We start from the raw sequence: 15,185 nt of genomic DNA, 5'->3' as shown, positions 1-15,185 counted from the left end.
CTGTACTCGTCCACTCAACTGTATATATCTTCATTACCCTATTTATTTTGTTAATGAGATGTACATCACCTTGATTCTATTTATTTGCTATTGTTTTAATGAGATGTTCATCCCCTTGATCTTATTTATTGCTATTGTTTTTGTCTGTCTCCCCCGATTAGACTGTAAGCCCGTCAAAGGACAGGGACTGTCTCTATCTGTTACCGATTTGTACATTCCAAGCGCTTAGTACAGTGTTCTGCACATAGTAAGCGCTCGATAAATACTATTGAATGAATGAACGAATCCCAGCAGTACCATTCAGCCCATGTCCAGGAAGTGAGATGCAGGGACCTCTGCCATGTGCTTCAGCAATACTGTTCCCTACAAGACCAGGGGCTGAGCAGTTTGGGGCATCAGCTTGTAGAGGGCAGGGCTCAGCCCTCCTCAAGTCCAGGAGTGCTTCATACCTCACAGACACTTGGGAAGGAGACATCTTGGTGACAGGTCAGAGTCACCTGGGGCAGGAGCCTGGACAGAAGTCAAAAGCCTCAGGGGACCTCCCCCACCCAACCCAGACACAAGCCAGGGAAATTCAAATGTCCCTCAGCTGAGGTGTTCCCGCGCTCCAGGCCTGCACGGGGCCTCATCCAGTCACCTGGTCCTGGACAAGTTGAGTTCTCCCCCATCCCCTGGGAAGGATGGTTGGGATCGGGACCTTGGCTGGGCACTCCCAAACCCAGACTCCAACATTCCTGGAGAGGTCACACCGCACTCCCTTCCCATGCTATATACTCCTCTTTGACCTCCCCCAAACCCATCCACATCCCCAATAGCTGGGCAAGTAGGAGTCTCTAATCCAGATGTCATCTCCTTCCTCCAGAGCGGTAAGAGACTGCGGGGAGGGTAGTGAGGAGAGAGGGAGGGAGATTTGAATGGGGAAAACCAAACTGGCTGCGAGCACAAAGCTTTCGTGCAGTTTCAATCCCAAACTGGCCCAAAACAATCCAGAGGCCAGGCTTCGGTGGGGGTTTGAGTGGCATTCAAAGTCTCAGCACTGCTCATCTCCACCAATTTTCCACTCCCCAAGTGGGCGTCCTGGGGCCAGACAGACTCTGGGGATGGGTGTGGGTGGAGATGATAACAATAATAATAATAAAAAATGGTATTTAAGTGTTACTATATGCCAAGCACTGGGGTAGATACAAGACAATCTGTCCGACATAGAGTTCACAGTCTAAGTAGGAAATCCACTCTTCTTTCTTTTTTTTAAGTGTTATGATGATGAAGATGGTATTTGTTACGCACTTACTATGTGCCAAGCACTGTTATAAGCACTGGGGAAGATACAAGGTAATCAGTTGTCCTACATGGAGCTCACAGTCTTAATCCCCATTTTACAGATGAGGTAACTCAGGCACAGAGAAGTTAAGCGACTTGCCCAAAGTCATACAGCTGATTAATGGTAGAGATGGGATTAGAACCTACAACCTCTGATTCCCAAACCCGAGCTCTTGCCACTAAGCCATGCTGCTTATCTGTAATGCTTATTATGCATCAAGCACTGTTCTAAGTGCTGGGGTAAATAGAAATTAATCAGATTGGACACAGCCCCTGTTCTACATGGGACTCACTGACTAAGTGGGAGAGAGAACAGGTATCTAATCACCATTTTACCAAAGAGGAAACTGAGGCACAGAGAAGTTAAGTGACTTGCCTCAGGTGACAGAGCAGACTAACGGCAGAGCCGGAATTAGAACCCAGGTCCTCCGACTGCCAAGCCCATGCTCCTTCCACTAGAGCACGTCATTTAGTCAATTCCTCACTCTCCTCCCACACAAACCTTTCATTGCAGTTACTCAGAAGGGATTTAGGGATGAATTTGACTTTCATCTTCTTTTTCACTTAGGATAGGGGGACAGGGAGGCAACAGGAACCAATAAACAGGGACATGAGCCAAAGTCAGGGACAGTGCAAGAAAGAAGAATGAACCCTCACCCACAAAACTGTACACTGATTAAGAAGGGCAAAAGTGTCTGTTATGATAATTACCAACTGGATCACTGTCCCATAGCCAGGAGATTTTTTTTTTTCCCATTTCACAACAGATGACTGTAATTTAAACAAAACCTGGCTAATCCCATTACATTATCATGGGCAAGGGTCAGATTCATCTGAGAAATAAAATAGTAAGTACAGACCAGTAACTTTCCTGTTTGGCACGTTTCATTAATAAAACAGTGCAATCTATTAGAATCACTGTTCTGTTCGGCAGAACACACTCAGAGAAGGTAAACAGGGTCATGGGGCTATTAGAGGAGCTTCAGCCTAATGTGTAGATTCAAGTTCAGTAAGTCAAGACAATAATAATATATAATTTATGAACATTATTATTCATTTTTACTTCTTAGAAGAATCTGGTCTTGACACAGTGAAACAATAGGAGCATTAGTTAGATGCTTCATAGTCATAACTTATTATTGAGGAAAAGGAGACAAGCAGCATGGCTCAGTGGAAAGAGCCCAGGCTTGGGAGTCAGAGGTCATGGGTTCGAATCCCAGCTACGCCACTTGCCAGCTGTGTGACTTTGGGCAAGTCACTTCACTTCTCTGTGCCTCAGTTCCCTCATCTGTAAAATGGAGATTAAAACTTGTATCTCTCAGTGCTTAGTGCTTTGCACATAGTAAGCGCTTAACAAATACCACCATTATTATTATTTTATTATAATATATTATTTGTTAATATAATTTATTGATTGTATTAATTATTATAATTAATCATTATAATATAATTATTGTGTTATTTATTATAATATAATAGATATTATTTATTATATCCGGCTCTGAGGCCAGAGAAGGCGGAATTTCCTATGCTGGGCACTAACTGTACGTGGGACCTTTCTGACCATAGAGGTCATCACCCATTTAACAATGCTGAGCTTCTTCTACTCCACAGTTTCAGTTCCACCTGATTTACCTGCAGTGGGTTGGTTCTGGAGGTGTGGTCACATCTGTATTTGGGAGGCAGTGTTGCCTAATGGAAAGAGCAGTGGGCCTGTGAGTGGAGGACTTGGCTCAATTCCATCACTGTCCTGCTGTGTGACTTTGAACAAGTAATTTAACCCCTCTGGCCTCTGTTTCCTCATCTGTAAAACGAGACAAAATACTTGTTCTCCCTCCCTCTCAGATTGTGAACATAGTCGGGGATAGGGCCTGGGTCTTACTGCTCCCTCAGTGGGACAGTTATTGGACGACAGGGCTTAATAAACACCATAAGGAATTGGTTAACGTCGTTGTTATTCACGGCCACGTTGTCCCCACGGGAACAAAGCTCACCTGAGGATGTGGAGAAAACGGGGGTCCTGGCAGGGGTGGAGGAAGTGGCTGGGGAGCGGCTGATTTTCTCATCCTACCAGGCTCCACATTTGGTGAAGGACCCTAGCCCTGCCAGCTAGAAAATAGTAGGAATGGCAGAGATGGCAGGAGTGACAATGGCAGCGATGAGGGGCCTTGCTACTTCGACACCCTCAGGAACAGAGAGCCCCGTCAGGGGCAGGGTGGGGTTGGTTAGGGATCTGGTAGGGGGGGGTGGACAAAGAGTCAGGTCAAGGGGAGTTGGGCGAGGGGGTTGATTCAGAGGACCTAGTCAAAGGGCTGGAGGGAAGCAGTGAACCTGATCAAGGGGAGGTGGTGTGGGGGGAGGGAAGTCAGAGGTCTTGGTCAGGAGATGTGAGTGAGCTGGAGCGGGGAGAGCAGAGGACCTAGTCTAGGGGATGGGAGCAGGGGAAGAGGTCTGGTCAGGAGGAGATGGATGGGTAGGATGGAGAGAGGCAGAGGAGCTGGTCAAGGGGAGTTGGAGGGGAGAGGGCAGAGGTCCCGGTCGGGGAATCTGAGTGAGTGGATCGGGGGGTGGACGGAGGGCTTTGTCAAAGGGATGTGGTAGGGGTAAGAGGGCTGCTAAGCGAGAGGTCAGCGGATGGAGGGATGGGTGTGTGGGGCACAGAGGACCTGGATGGGCAGGCTTTTGGGGGCGGGGGAGGAGCGAGAAAAGTCCTGGCCAGGGGTGGATGAGGTTGGGAGTGGCGGGGGGGAGGGCAGAGGGCGGGCAGAGGGCAGGCAGAGGGCCTAGGGATGGTTCAGTGGTGGCAACTGTAGGAACTGCCCGGGGTCCCTGTCACAGGACCCCGGGGCAGCACCGAGGGGACTCTGAGGGGCGGGGGTCCAGGCCCCTGCCAACTCAGAGGGGTGCCATTGGCCAGCATCCCCGATAGGAGGGGCCACCACGAATTCGGGATTTCATCCCAACCCCTGAAAAGCCTCAGCCCAGCAGGAGGAAACCGTGATGGCGGCTGCCCTGCCACAGGAGCCGAAGGCAGAGGCGGTGTGAAGTAAGATGGGATGCTTCTCTTCCTCCCTAGAGGCAGCAGTGGCGGCTGCCACAGTCACTGTCTATTTCTGGGAGGCCACCCCAGGAACCGCCACAATCATCCCGGTTCCCCTGGCCATCCCTGCCCTCCTCTCCCTGTTCCCTCCTGCCTCTATCTCTGTTTCTGCTCCCTTTCTTTCTGCCTGTCCCGCCTGGCCAGTTTTTCCTTCACCTGATCCCCTGCCCCTCTCTGCGCCCCAAAATATGACCACTCGTGAGCAAGGGGGGGGGTGTCAAAATGACCCCCCACTGGCCTGCCCTACCCTAAAGCCGAAGCTTGTTGGGGGCAGGGAATGTCTCTACCAACTCTTATGCTATATGCTCACTTAATCAGCGCTGGCTTAGTACAGCACTCTGCACACAGAAAGCGCTCAATAAATACAACTGATTGATGGACAAGGGGGTCCGCTCCGGAAGCTGACTCACTGGGGTGGTCCGGGCATCAGCAAGAAGGAGTGGGGGAAAGGAACCCTGGAGGAGTAGGTGTCCCTCCCCAAGGGCCGAGCTCATCCTAGCTCACTCACTTTCTGAGGGCCCTCAGGGAAGAAAAGTCTACCCAAGGACTCTCTCCCTCTCTGCCAAGCAGCACAGGAGAGAACTAGAACTGTCAGGGCCTGAGGGGAAGCCGCCAGGTGAACTGAGGCAACATCTGGTCACCTGGGGGACGGAGCGAGGGAGGGTGGCAGGTGTAACAACGGGAGCGGGAGAGAGGGCGGTCTGTTGGGTGAGAGGCAAGAATTTAAAGGCGAAAAACCGCCACCTATTAAGTGTGCGTAGGTACAGCCATTGCCTACCTTCCTGGCCCCGCTTGCTCCAGGACTGACATTTTGCCAACAGGTGTGCTGCCAGGCTGGCAGGATTCAGTCCCATGACCTCGGTTACAGTGAGTCCCCGGATGGGCTCAGTAGCCTCGTGGCCTAAGTGGAGCCCACCCTCACTGCCGTTCCAGCAGAAACCACAGCATTAAGATTAAGGGAAAACACTACAAACACACAGAACTATTTTAACCACGGGGTTCAGAGGGCAGCGGCTGTCCGGAATGAGACAGGAGGTTTCCCACAGGTAGAGGCGGAGGGAGGAGGAGGGAGGAGAGTCGGCACGTTCCCTAAGCCCCCAGCTCTCCCACTGCCAACAGGGTGAGACTGCGGGTGGCCGGCACAGGAATGGTCTCCAGACCCTCCCAGCTGGGCAGGAATATGGCCTTGATGGGGGACCCGTTAACTCATCAGACCCAGGAAAGAGGCTGGAGCTGGGCAGAAGCCCAGAACATGAGAGTTTGTATCGGAGAAGGAGCGTGGTTTAGCGGAAAGAGTCCGGGCTTGGGAGTCAGAGGTCCTGGGTTCTAATCCCAACTCCGCCACTTGTCGGCTGTGTGACTTTGGGCCAGTCACTTCACTGTGCCTCAGTTACTTCACCTGTAAAATGGGGATCAAGACTCTGAGCCCCAAGTGGGACAACCTGATAAGGTTGTATCTATCCCAGGGCTTAGAACAGTGCTTGGCACATAGTAAGCACTTAACAAATGCCATCATCATTTTTATTATTAGAGGGAGGCAGATAAGAGTGAAAAACAAAACTCTCCCATCGCTTTCCCTGTGCTCACACCCTACCTCCCACCTGAAACTCACTTCTTCTTCAAATCCACCAGATTATAGCTCTTTCCGCCTTCCTGAAAGCCCACCTCCCCCAAAAGGCCTTCCCCAGTTCACTCCCACCACCCCTGTCACCTCTACGTACTGTGTAGGAAAGAACATGGGAGTGAGAGTCAGATGACCTGGGTCCTAAACCCAGCTCCTCCAGTTGCCTGCTGTGTGACCTTGGGCAAGTCACTTCACTTCTCTGTGCCTCAGCTTCCTCATCTGTAAAGTGGGGGTTTGTTGATATCTGTTCTCCCTCCTACTTAGACAGGAACCCCATGAGGGAGAGGCACTGTGTTGATTATCTTAGATCTACCTCAGTCGTTGGAATACAGTAGGTGTTTAACTAATACTATTATTATCATCATCATCATCACCATCTCAACTGCCAGCTTTAGCACTTTCACACCTCACAGATGTATTCATTTATTACCCTTTTGTACACTCCTTCTACTATCGGTTGTATCTTTGTTTTTCCTCCTGCCCCTGCTCTATACATAGAATCTGTCTTCCTGTCTCTTATCAAATAATGAGCTCCCTGAGGTCAAGGCCAGTGTCATCTGATCCTTTGCTTGTCCTCTCTTAAGTTCTCAATTCAGGGCTCTGCCCAGTCACAACTACCGAATGAAAAAGATCACCTTTTGTCGGGGGAGCCCCCTCTTTCTGAGTCCTCAATGCCCACATCCACCTGCTCTCTCTCTCTCTCTCTCCCAAGGGACTAGTGCCCGTGCTCCGCACCCCAATCACTTATTTCCTCTGATCTCATCCCCTTCCTTCTCCACACCCGCTTTCTTTCTCCAACTCTGTGACCTCCCCCAGTTCCTGTCCCCCTTCTCACTCTGCATTAACCCTTCTCCTCTTGACTCCTACCCATCCCACTGTCTAACCACCTCTCCTCCAGCAGAAACCCGGGCTCAGACCATTTGGAGAGCCAGGTCCATCCCTGCCAGTCCCCTGGCCCTGCCTAACCGTGGAGTCCTCCAAGCCTGGACCCGTTCCCTAACAGTGCCAGGAGCCCTGAGCTGACACAGACTGCCCAGCCGAGTTTGCTTCCCAACTATGCCAGTCTCTCGGGTAACGTCAGGAGCTGCCCAGCACCGAACCCTGGAATATGCCCAGTTGGCACTGCACGCTCACTTTCTCAACTAACAGCCAGGTGTCCTGGTACCAGGAGCACTCGGCTTGGCCAGTACTTTCCCTACTCCCCTCCCCTCCTACCCTCTGCGCCTCATTCTGGTCCCGGAGCAGCTGCTACCCGGCTCGGGGATGGCAGGGCTGATGACGGCTGAGGTTGGACTGAGGACAGGCTGGCAGGGCTAAGGGCAGGCTGAGGACAGACCGGCAGGGCAAGGATGGACTGACGATGGTACAGAATTAGGGTCGAGAATGGATCGAGGATAGGCTGAGGGCAGACCAGCTGAGGACAGACTGAGAAAGGACTGGCAGGGCAAGGATGGGCCGAGGACAGGTCGGTGGGGCTAGGGGCAGGTTGAGAATGGATTAAGGATGGGCTGACAGCGGGCCAGTGGGGCAAGGGTGGACTAAGGATGGGCCGGCAGGGCTGAGGATGAAAGAAAGAGGTGGGGATTCCTCCCCACCACCACCGCCCCACCACCACTTTCTCAGATGTGGAAGCTCAACCCTGCAGACTTTCTTTTTTTAATGATATTTGTTAAGCGCTTACTATGCGCCAAGCACTGTTCTAAGCGCTGCGGGGGGATACAGGATAACGAGATTGTCCCACGTGGGGCTCACAGTCTTAATCCCCATTTAACAGATGAGCAAAACTGAGGCACAGAGACTTGCCCAAAGTCACACAGCGGACGAGTGGCGGAGCCGGGATTAGAACTCACGCTCTCTGACGCCCAAGCCCGTGCTCTTTCCCCTGAGCCACGGTGCTTCTCCGGCACTCGCCCCCAGGCCCCCAGAAGGACCCGGCAGCAAACTAGGGCCTAGAACCTGGATATTGGAACTTTCTCCCCCAGTGGAACCCAGAGTCCCCTAAATGCCAACCAGCGCTCCTAGTCCAGGACCCTCCGAGACGACCGAGCGACGCCCCCCGCCCCACCCGGCGCCCTGACCTGAGCGGGATCTTGACCCGGAGGTAGCGGTCGACGGCGATGGCGAGGAGGGAGAGGATGGAGCTCTGCGTGAGGATGAGGACGGGGCAGGCCACCATGAGGCAGGTGTAGAAGTGGGTCTGCGGGCCGATGTTGATGAGGATGGCCAGCGGGATGACCAGTGCCCCCACGGCCACGTCGGCCACGGCCAGGGACACGATGAAGCAGAAGGTGGTGTCCCGCAGGGCCGGGTTCACCTTCACCGCCCAGATGACCAGGACGTTCCCGGGCACGGACACCAGCGCGATGAGCACCTCGATGCCGATGTAGGCGGCCTGGAAGGCCGAGATGGAGTGCGGCATGGCGGGGGCCGGGCACGGGGGGCAGCGGCTACTGTGCCGGGGCGTCAGGGGGTCCGGAGGAGACCATCGACGGGCATCGGCAGGAAGCGGACTCGGCGGGCACCGGGCGAGGGCATCAGGGGGTGCCGGGCGACCGCGTCGACGGGCTTCGGCAGGAACCGGACTCGGCGGGCATCAGTGAGCGGGCACCGGGCGAGGGCATGGGCTGGCGCGCCCCGGGGGGCCCCCGGAGCCCACCTAAAGGAGAGCGGGAAAGGGCATCGGTCCGGGCCCGGGGGAAGAACGCGGGAAGGGCAGGCGGGCAGGCGGGCCCGGCCGGCGGCCGGGGGAGCCGCCGGGATCCCGGGCCCTGCTTAGCTCCTCCCCGCTCCCTTATCGTCCCCGGAGATGCCACCGCGCTCCCCAAAATAGCCCGGCCGCCGGCGGGCCCCGCTCCTTTATCGGGGGCGGGAGGGAGCCCGGCCCCGGGCGGGAGGAGCCGGCGGGCGGCCCGCCCAGGGGCGCCCCGAGGGGCTCACCGCGCCGCCCCCTCCGTCGGGCCCCCGGGGGCCGGCCACCGGCCACCGGCCCGTGGAGACCCCATCCTCCGCGCTGGGCTCGCCCCGGGCTCCCGGCCCGCAGCCCATCACGTGGCGCGGGGCGGCCTCGGCCAAGCCTTTTTAAAGCGGCAGGACGCGACCCCCCCTTCCCGTCCTCGGGGCCGGGGGCTCCGGCCGGCCTCACCCCTCGGGCCTGCCCGGACTCCCAACCCCGCAGAGGTCCCCGGGGATGATGATAAGATTGATACCCAGCGCTTAGAACAGCACATAGTAAGCGCTTAACAAATACCGACGTTATTATTATTATTGGTTAAAGCGCTTACTATGTGCAAAGCACTCATCTAAGCGCGGGGGGCGGGGGGGGGGAATACGAGGTCATCAGGTTGTCCCACGTGGGGCTCCCGCTCTTCACCCCCATTTTACGGTTGAGGGAACCGAGGCCCAGAGAAGTGAAGTGATGATGATGATGATGATGTTGGTGTTGGTTAAGCGCCTACTAGGTGCCGAGCACTGTTCTAAGCGCTGGGGTAGACACAGGGGAATCGGGTGGTCCCACGTGGGGCTCACAGTTTTAATCCCCATTTTACAGATGAGGTAACTGAGGCACCGAGAAGTTAAGCGACGGGCCCAAAGTCGCACAGCTGACACGCGGCCGAGCCGGGATTAGAACCCACGACCTCTGACTCTCAAGCCCGGGCTCCTTCCACTGAGCCACGCCGCTTCTCGGAAGCCGCGGCCCGGCCCGGTGGATTTATTATTCTATCTATTCGATTCCTGATATGTATAGGTAATGATAATAGTGACCTCGGTAAGTCAGTTAACTTCTCTGTGTCTCAGCTACCTCATCTGTAACCAGTGCTTAGAACAGTGCTTGGCACATAGTAAGCGCTTAACAAATACCGTCATTATTATTAACTAATAATGACGGTATTTGTTAAACCCTTACTAGGTGCCAGGCGTTGTTCTAAGTGCGGCGGGGGTTGGCGGGGAGGGAGATGCAAGGTGATCAGGTCGTCCCACGTGGGCCTCACGGTCTTAATCCCCATTTTACGGATGAGGAAAACTGAGGCACAGAGAAGCGAAGTGACTTGCCCAAAGTCACACAGCTGACAAGCGGAGGAGCCGGAATTAGAACCCACGACTTCTGACTCCCAAGCCCAGGCTCTTTCCATTATTTATATTCTTGCTATTGATGCCTCTCTACTTGCTTTGTTCTGTTGCCTGTCTCCCCCTTTCTTGACTGTGAGCCCGTTGTTGGGTAGGGATGGTCTCGGTCTGTTGCCAAATTGTAATAATAATCATGATGTTGGTATTTGTAAAGCACTTACTAGGTGCAGAGCACTGTTCTAAGCGCTGGGGGGAGAAACAGGGTCATCAGGTTGTCCCCTGTGAGGCTCACAGTTAATCCCCATTTTACAGATGAGGTAACTGAGGCACAGAGAAGTGAAGTGACTCGCCCACAGTCACACAGCTGACAAGTGGCAGAGCCGGGAGTCGAACCCATGACCTCTGACTCCGAAGCCCAAGCTCTTTCCACTGAGCCACGCTGCTTCCCCTACTTTCCAAGTGCTTAGTACAGTGCTGTGCACACAGTAAGCGCTCAATAAATACGAATGAATGAACAGGCGCTTGGGAGTCAGAGGTGGTGATCCAGGCTCTGCCACTTGCCCGTGGTGTGACCTTGGGCAAATCACTTCACTTCTCTGTGCCTCAGTTACTTCATCTGGAAAATGGGGATTGAGACGTGACCCTCATGTGGGACAGAGACTGTGTCCAACCTGATTATTTTGTATCTATCCCAGCGCTCAGAACCGTGCTTGGTATACAGTAAGTGCTTAACAATAACAATAATAATAATAATAATAAATGTGGCATTTGTTAAGCACTTATTATGTGCCAAGCACTGTTCTAAGCACTGGGGTAGATACAAGGTAATCAGGTTGGACACGGTCCATGTCCCTCTTAGGGCTCGCAATCTTGATCCCCATTTTACAGCTGGGGTAACTGAGGCACAGGGAAGTTAAGCGACTTGCCCAAGGTCACACAGCAGACATGTTGCAGAGCCGGGATTAGAACCCACGACCTCTGTCTCCCAGGTCCGTGTTCCTTCCACTGTGCCATGCTGCTTCTCAATAAATATCATAATAATTATTACTATTGTTATTGACATCGAGGGGCTTTGAGCCCACCTCTCATGTCCCCTGATGGAGTTGGGAGAGAAGCTGAGTCCAAGACTCATCCAAGGACCCCCTAGTGAGTCAGAGGTCGGGGAACAGGCTCTGGACTTGGCTCCCTAGTCTGAACTTCACTGCCAAGTAGCATCCTCTTTCTCCTCCTCCCTGTCCCCTCCCATTCCTCTCCCCCTCCTCTCCAACTCCTCCTCCTCCTCCTCCTCCACCACCTCCTCCTCCTCTTCTGGGCAGTTGGGTGTTGCAGCAGGGGCCACACTCTCACCCCAACTTCCCCTGCAGGTGGGAAGCTGGAGGTTTGTGGTTCTTGACTCCTCCTCTCTCTGGGTAAAATAGTCCCCGGGGACTGCCAGGATCCTAGGCCTGACACTGATGGAGTCTCCCTCCTGCACAGTCCAGGAGCCCTGCCTGCTCCCCCTTCTCTTTCCCAGCCCTCCCTCCTCCTGCCACTGCTTCCTCTCCACCCCAAAGGAGGGAATTGGGGTGACAAAAGCCATACAAGCGAGGGCTCTTTGAAGGATGACCGGTGTGGGCCCAGGAGAGCTTCCTCACTGTTCTGGTGCCACCCCCCACCCCTCAGTCCTCCTCTCCCCCACCCCCCGACCCTCACCCTTCACTCCTCCCTCTTCCTTTCCCCCTGGCCTTCAGTGGCAGGAAGCTCAGACCACCCTGGCCTCAGATGGTTCTCAGCCTCGTGAATCTCACCACCCATCCGGACTCAGACCCCGTCTCACAACACAGGCCCCAGAGACCCGGAAGGCATGAGGGTCCTGCCTAGACGTCCTGCAAGGGGAGGGGCTGGCTCTCCTCCTGGCAGATCTCCATGGAGCCGCTTCAGCACCCTAAACCTGGCATCCCGCTAGTACCGGCTTGGCCCAGCCCACAGGCCGGTCTGCTTTCACTGCCCTCCGACACAGTAATCCGCAGTACATTTTTCTGGCCTCTCTCTCCCTTTAGACCACTTCAATTCTCCCTCTGCCTCTGTTCCCGTCTCGGGCCCTGGTTCTGCCTCTTCCTGCCGGCCTCCCCATTGGGTCTTTCAGTCCCCCGGGCATTTTTAATTCTTCCCTTCCCAGAGGGTCCCTTCCACCTTCTCCTCTTCCGATAGCCTCAGGACTGTCCCTGGCACCAGAACCCCAGACCTTATGGATCTGGCCCTTGGGGGCTTCTAGCTGGGCAGCAGAGGTGGAGACAAAACACCTAATATTGGGCGGGGGGGTTCTGGGAGGATCTCAAAATTTAAACGTATACCACAAACTCAGCCCAGGCAGCAAAACCTTGCTGTGTGATCTTGGACAGGTCACTTAGCTTCTCTGTGCCTCAGTAACCTCATCTGTAAAATGGGGAGCAAGACTGTGAGCCAATGAGGAACATGGACAGTGCTAGTCCAGTGCTTAGTACAGTGCCTGGCACATAGTAAGTGCTTAATAAATACCATAAAAAACCCCACCCATCCATCCCTTCTCTCTTCTCTCTTTCCTGGAGCTCTGTCCTGCCTGGCATCAGCTCCGGGGGTGAGGGTGGGGCGCGAGGATGTGGGACTAGAGCTCCTTCTAAGCTGCAACAGCTAGCACATTTGAGGGGCTCAGTCTTCCTTGGCTGTGCCATAGTGGCAGTGGGAGGAACTCAGTTCTCTCTGCTTAGATGTATATCTGCCCGGGGGGACAAATGCCCCAAGAGGAGGAGTGTGAAAGATGGACACATGGACAGATATGAGGCAGCTGGGGCAGCTTGGAAAGGGAAGAATCCTGAATGCCTTTTCCCTAAGGGAAAGCGGAGACTCGTTCCATTTCCAAAGATGGCATCAGTCCCGGCCCCTGGAGCTGGCCGTCCCAAGGGCTGGAATGCTGGGCTCACAGCCTTATAGTGGGGAGCTCCAGCAGACCCCTCCCATGACAGAAAGCCCAGGCTAAATGACAACCGTCTCCGACAAACTCCCACCCCAACTCCTTCCCAGTCTCCTCCTCCCCGGGCTGGGCCTGGAGGCCGGGGAGGGTCTGATTTCAGGGTTGAGTAAACAGGGTGCTGGCTGTAGCCTGTCACCTCCTCACCTGCAGTGAGACACGATTTTGCAAAGTAAACCCCACAGAACATTTTAGGGAAATGGGATAGAGCCACGAATCTGAAGGAGATCATCCTAGGGATGCTAGGATGCGAGGAGCCGCGTAGCCTAATGGAAAGAGCACGGGCCTGGGAGTCAGAGGACCTGGATTCTATTCCTGGCTCTGACGGCTGCCTACTCGGTGACTTTGGGCAAGTCACTTAGCTTCTTGGTGCTCTTGGACATGTCACTTCTCAATGCCTCATTCTCCTCATCTGTAAAATGGGGATTCAACTTCCTGTTCTCCTCCTACCTAGACTATGAGCCCCATTTGGGACAGGGACTGTGTCTGACCTGATTAACTTAGAACAGTGCTTGCCACATAGTAAGCACTTAACAAATACCACAGTACCATGCTAGCAATTCCTGTTCTAGGTAGAGAAGCAGCATGGCTTAGTGGAAAGAGCCTGGGCTTGGGAGTCAGAGGTCATGAGCTCGAATCCCAGCTCTGCCACTTGTCAGCTGTGTGACTGTGGGCAAGTCACTTAACCTCTCTGTGCCTCAGTTCCCTCATCTGTAAAATGGGGATTAACTGTGAGCCTCACGTGCGACAACCTGATGACCCTGTATCTCCCCCAGCGCTTAGAACAGTGCTCTGCACATAGTAAGCGCTTAACAAATACCAACATTATTATCTGGGTTGGGGTATTTTTCTGCCTCACCCTTTCTTCTGACTGAAGAGTGAAACCCTCTTTCACTCCACCCCATCCCCCTCCATCAGTACTTCTTCACCTTCCTTCCTTCCATTTCCCACCCTCTCTCTGCCCAACCTTCTCTCACCCAAGATGAACCCACTTCAGTGCCTGGTTCCCCCCCCCCCCCCCGGGGATGGTTTAGAAGCACGCACCACCTGGGGACATATCCTTCTTCCCTCTTTGGCTACCGCTGTCTCTTCCCTTCCGGGTTTTCTCAGTCTCTGGCTCATTCCCAGTGAAATGAAGTCATTTTAGCTCCAAGAGATAGAGGGCCTGAAGGATGTCTCTGTCTGATGTGTGGGGGTTGAGGGGGTTGGGGCGGGGAGGGAGGAGAAGGAAGCATGGCCTACTGGAGGGAGCAAAGTCAGAGGATCTGCGTTCTAATTCTAGCTCCACTGCTTGCCTGCTGGGTCACCTTGGACAAATCAGTTAATTTATCTGTGCCTCACCTTCCTCATCTATAAAATGGGATTAAGACTGTGAGCCCCACACGTAACGTGAGCTGTGTCCGACCCATAAACAAGTCTAACGTTAGAAAATGCCCAAAACATCACTCCAAGACCCTGTAGAATATGGGACTAGAAAAATTGTCTCAGAGGTTAACAACCTCCTGAGGGCAAACTGCCTGCCCAGGGCCACAAGGGACCCAGTGTTTCCTAGCACCCTAGGCCAACTAAAAGGCCAATTCCTCATCTCTCTCCCAGTGGTTGGAAAATTGATCAGAGAAGCCCGTCTTCACAGCACAACATGGATAGGCAGCCGGAAGATCGGAGCATCATTCAGAATAGGAACCGCCCCCATCGCTCTGGGCTGGGGGAGGGATGTCCTTCTGGAGGCGGGGGGATGGACAGTTTTATTCCCTGGGGATCCTACCAATCTGGCTACCCCTGAGACATGAACGGTAATTGTAGTGCTAGTAGTAATAATGTTGGCATTTCTTAAGCACTTACTTTGTGCCAAGCACTGTTCTAAGCTCAGGGGTAGATACAAGGTCATCAGGTTGTCCCACGTGGGGCTCACAGTCTTCATCCCCATTTTCCAGATGAGGTAACTGAGGCACACAGAAGTGAAGTGACTTGCCCAAGGTCACACAGCAGACAAAGGGCAGAGCCGGGATTAGAACCCACGACCTCTGACTTCCAAGCCCGTGCACTTTCCACTAAGCCTCGCTGCTTCTCTGAGACTCACTGGGTGCAAA

At 53.9% G+C, this 15,185-nt stretch overlaps 1 protein-coding gene across 1 annotated transcript in view; it reads right to left on the bottom strand.

Annotated features, from left to right (window-relative positions):
* Nucleotides 1-8,942, bottom strand: part of ADORA1 (adenosine A1 receptor) — a 38,415-nt gene extending 29,473 nt beyond the window's left edge. Inside the window, exon 1 of the mRNA XM_029068805.2 lies at nt 8,123-8,942. Coding sequence (XP_028924638.1) covers nt 8,123-8,463 — 341 coding nt within the window. The 5' untranslated portion in view covers nt 8,464-8,942. The remainder of the gene's footprint in view (nt 1-8,122) is intronic.
* Nucleotides 8,943-15,185: the final 6,243 nt, after the last annotated feature.

This window comes from Ornithorhynchus anatinus, chromosome 7 (assembly GCF_004115215.2).
Source record: "Ornithorhynchus anatinus isolate Pmale09 chromosome 7, mOrnAna1.pri.v4, whole genome shotgun sequence".
Taxonomy (NCBI): domain Eukaryota; kingdom Metazoa; phylum Chordata; class Mammalia; order Monotremata; family Ornithorhynchidae; genus Ornithorhynchus; species Ornithorhynchus anatinus.
Note: the sequence above shows the minus strand (reverse complement) of the source record. Positions and strands in the feature narration are given on the sequence as shown.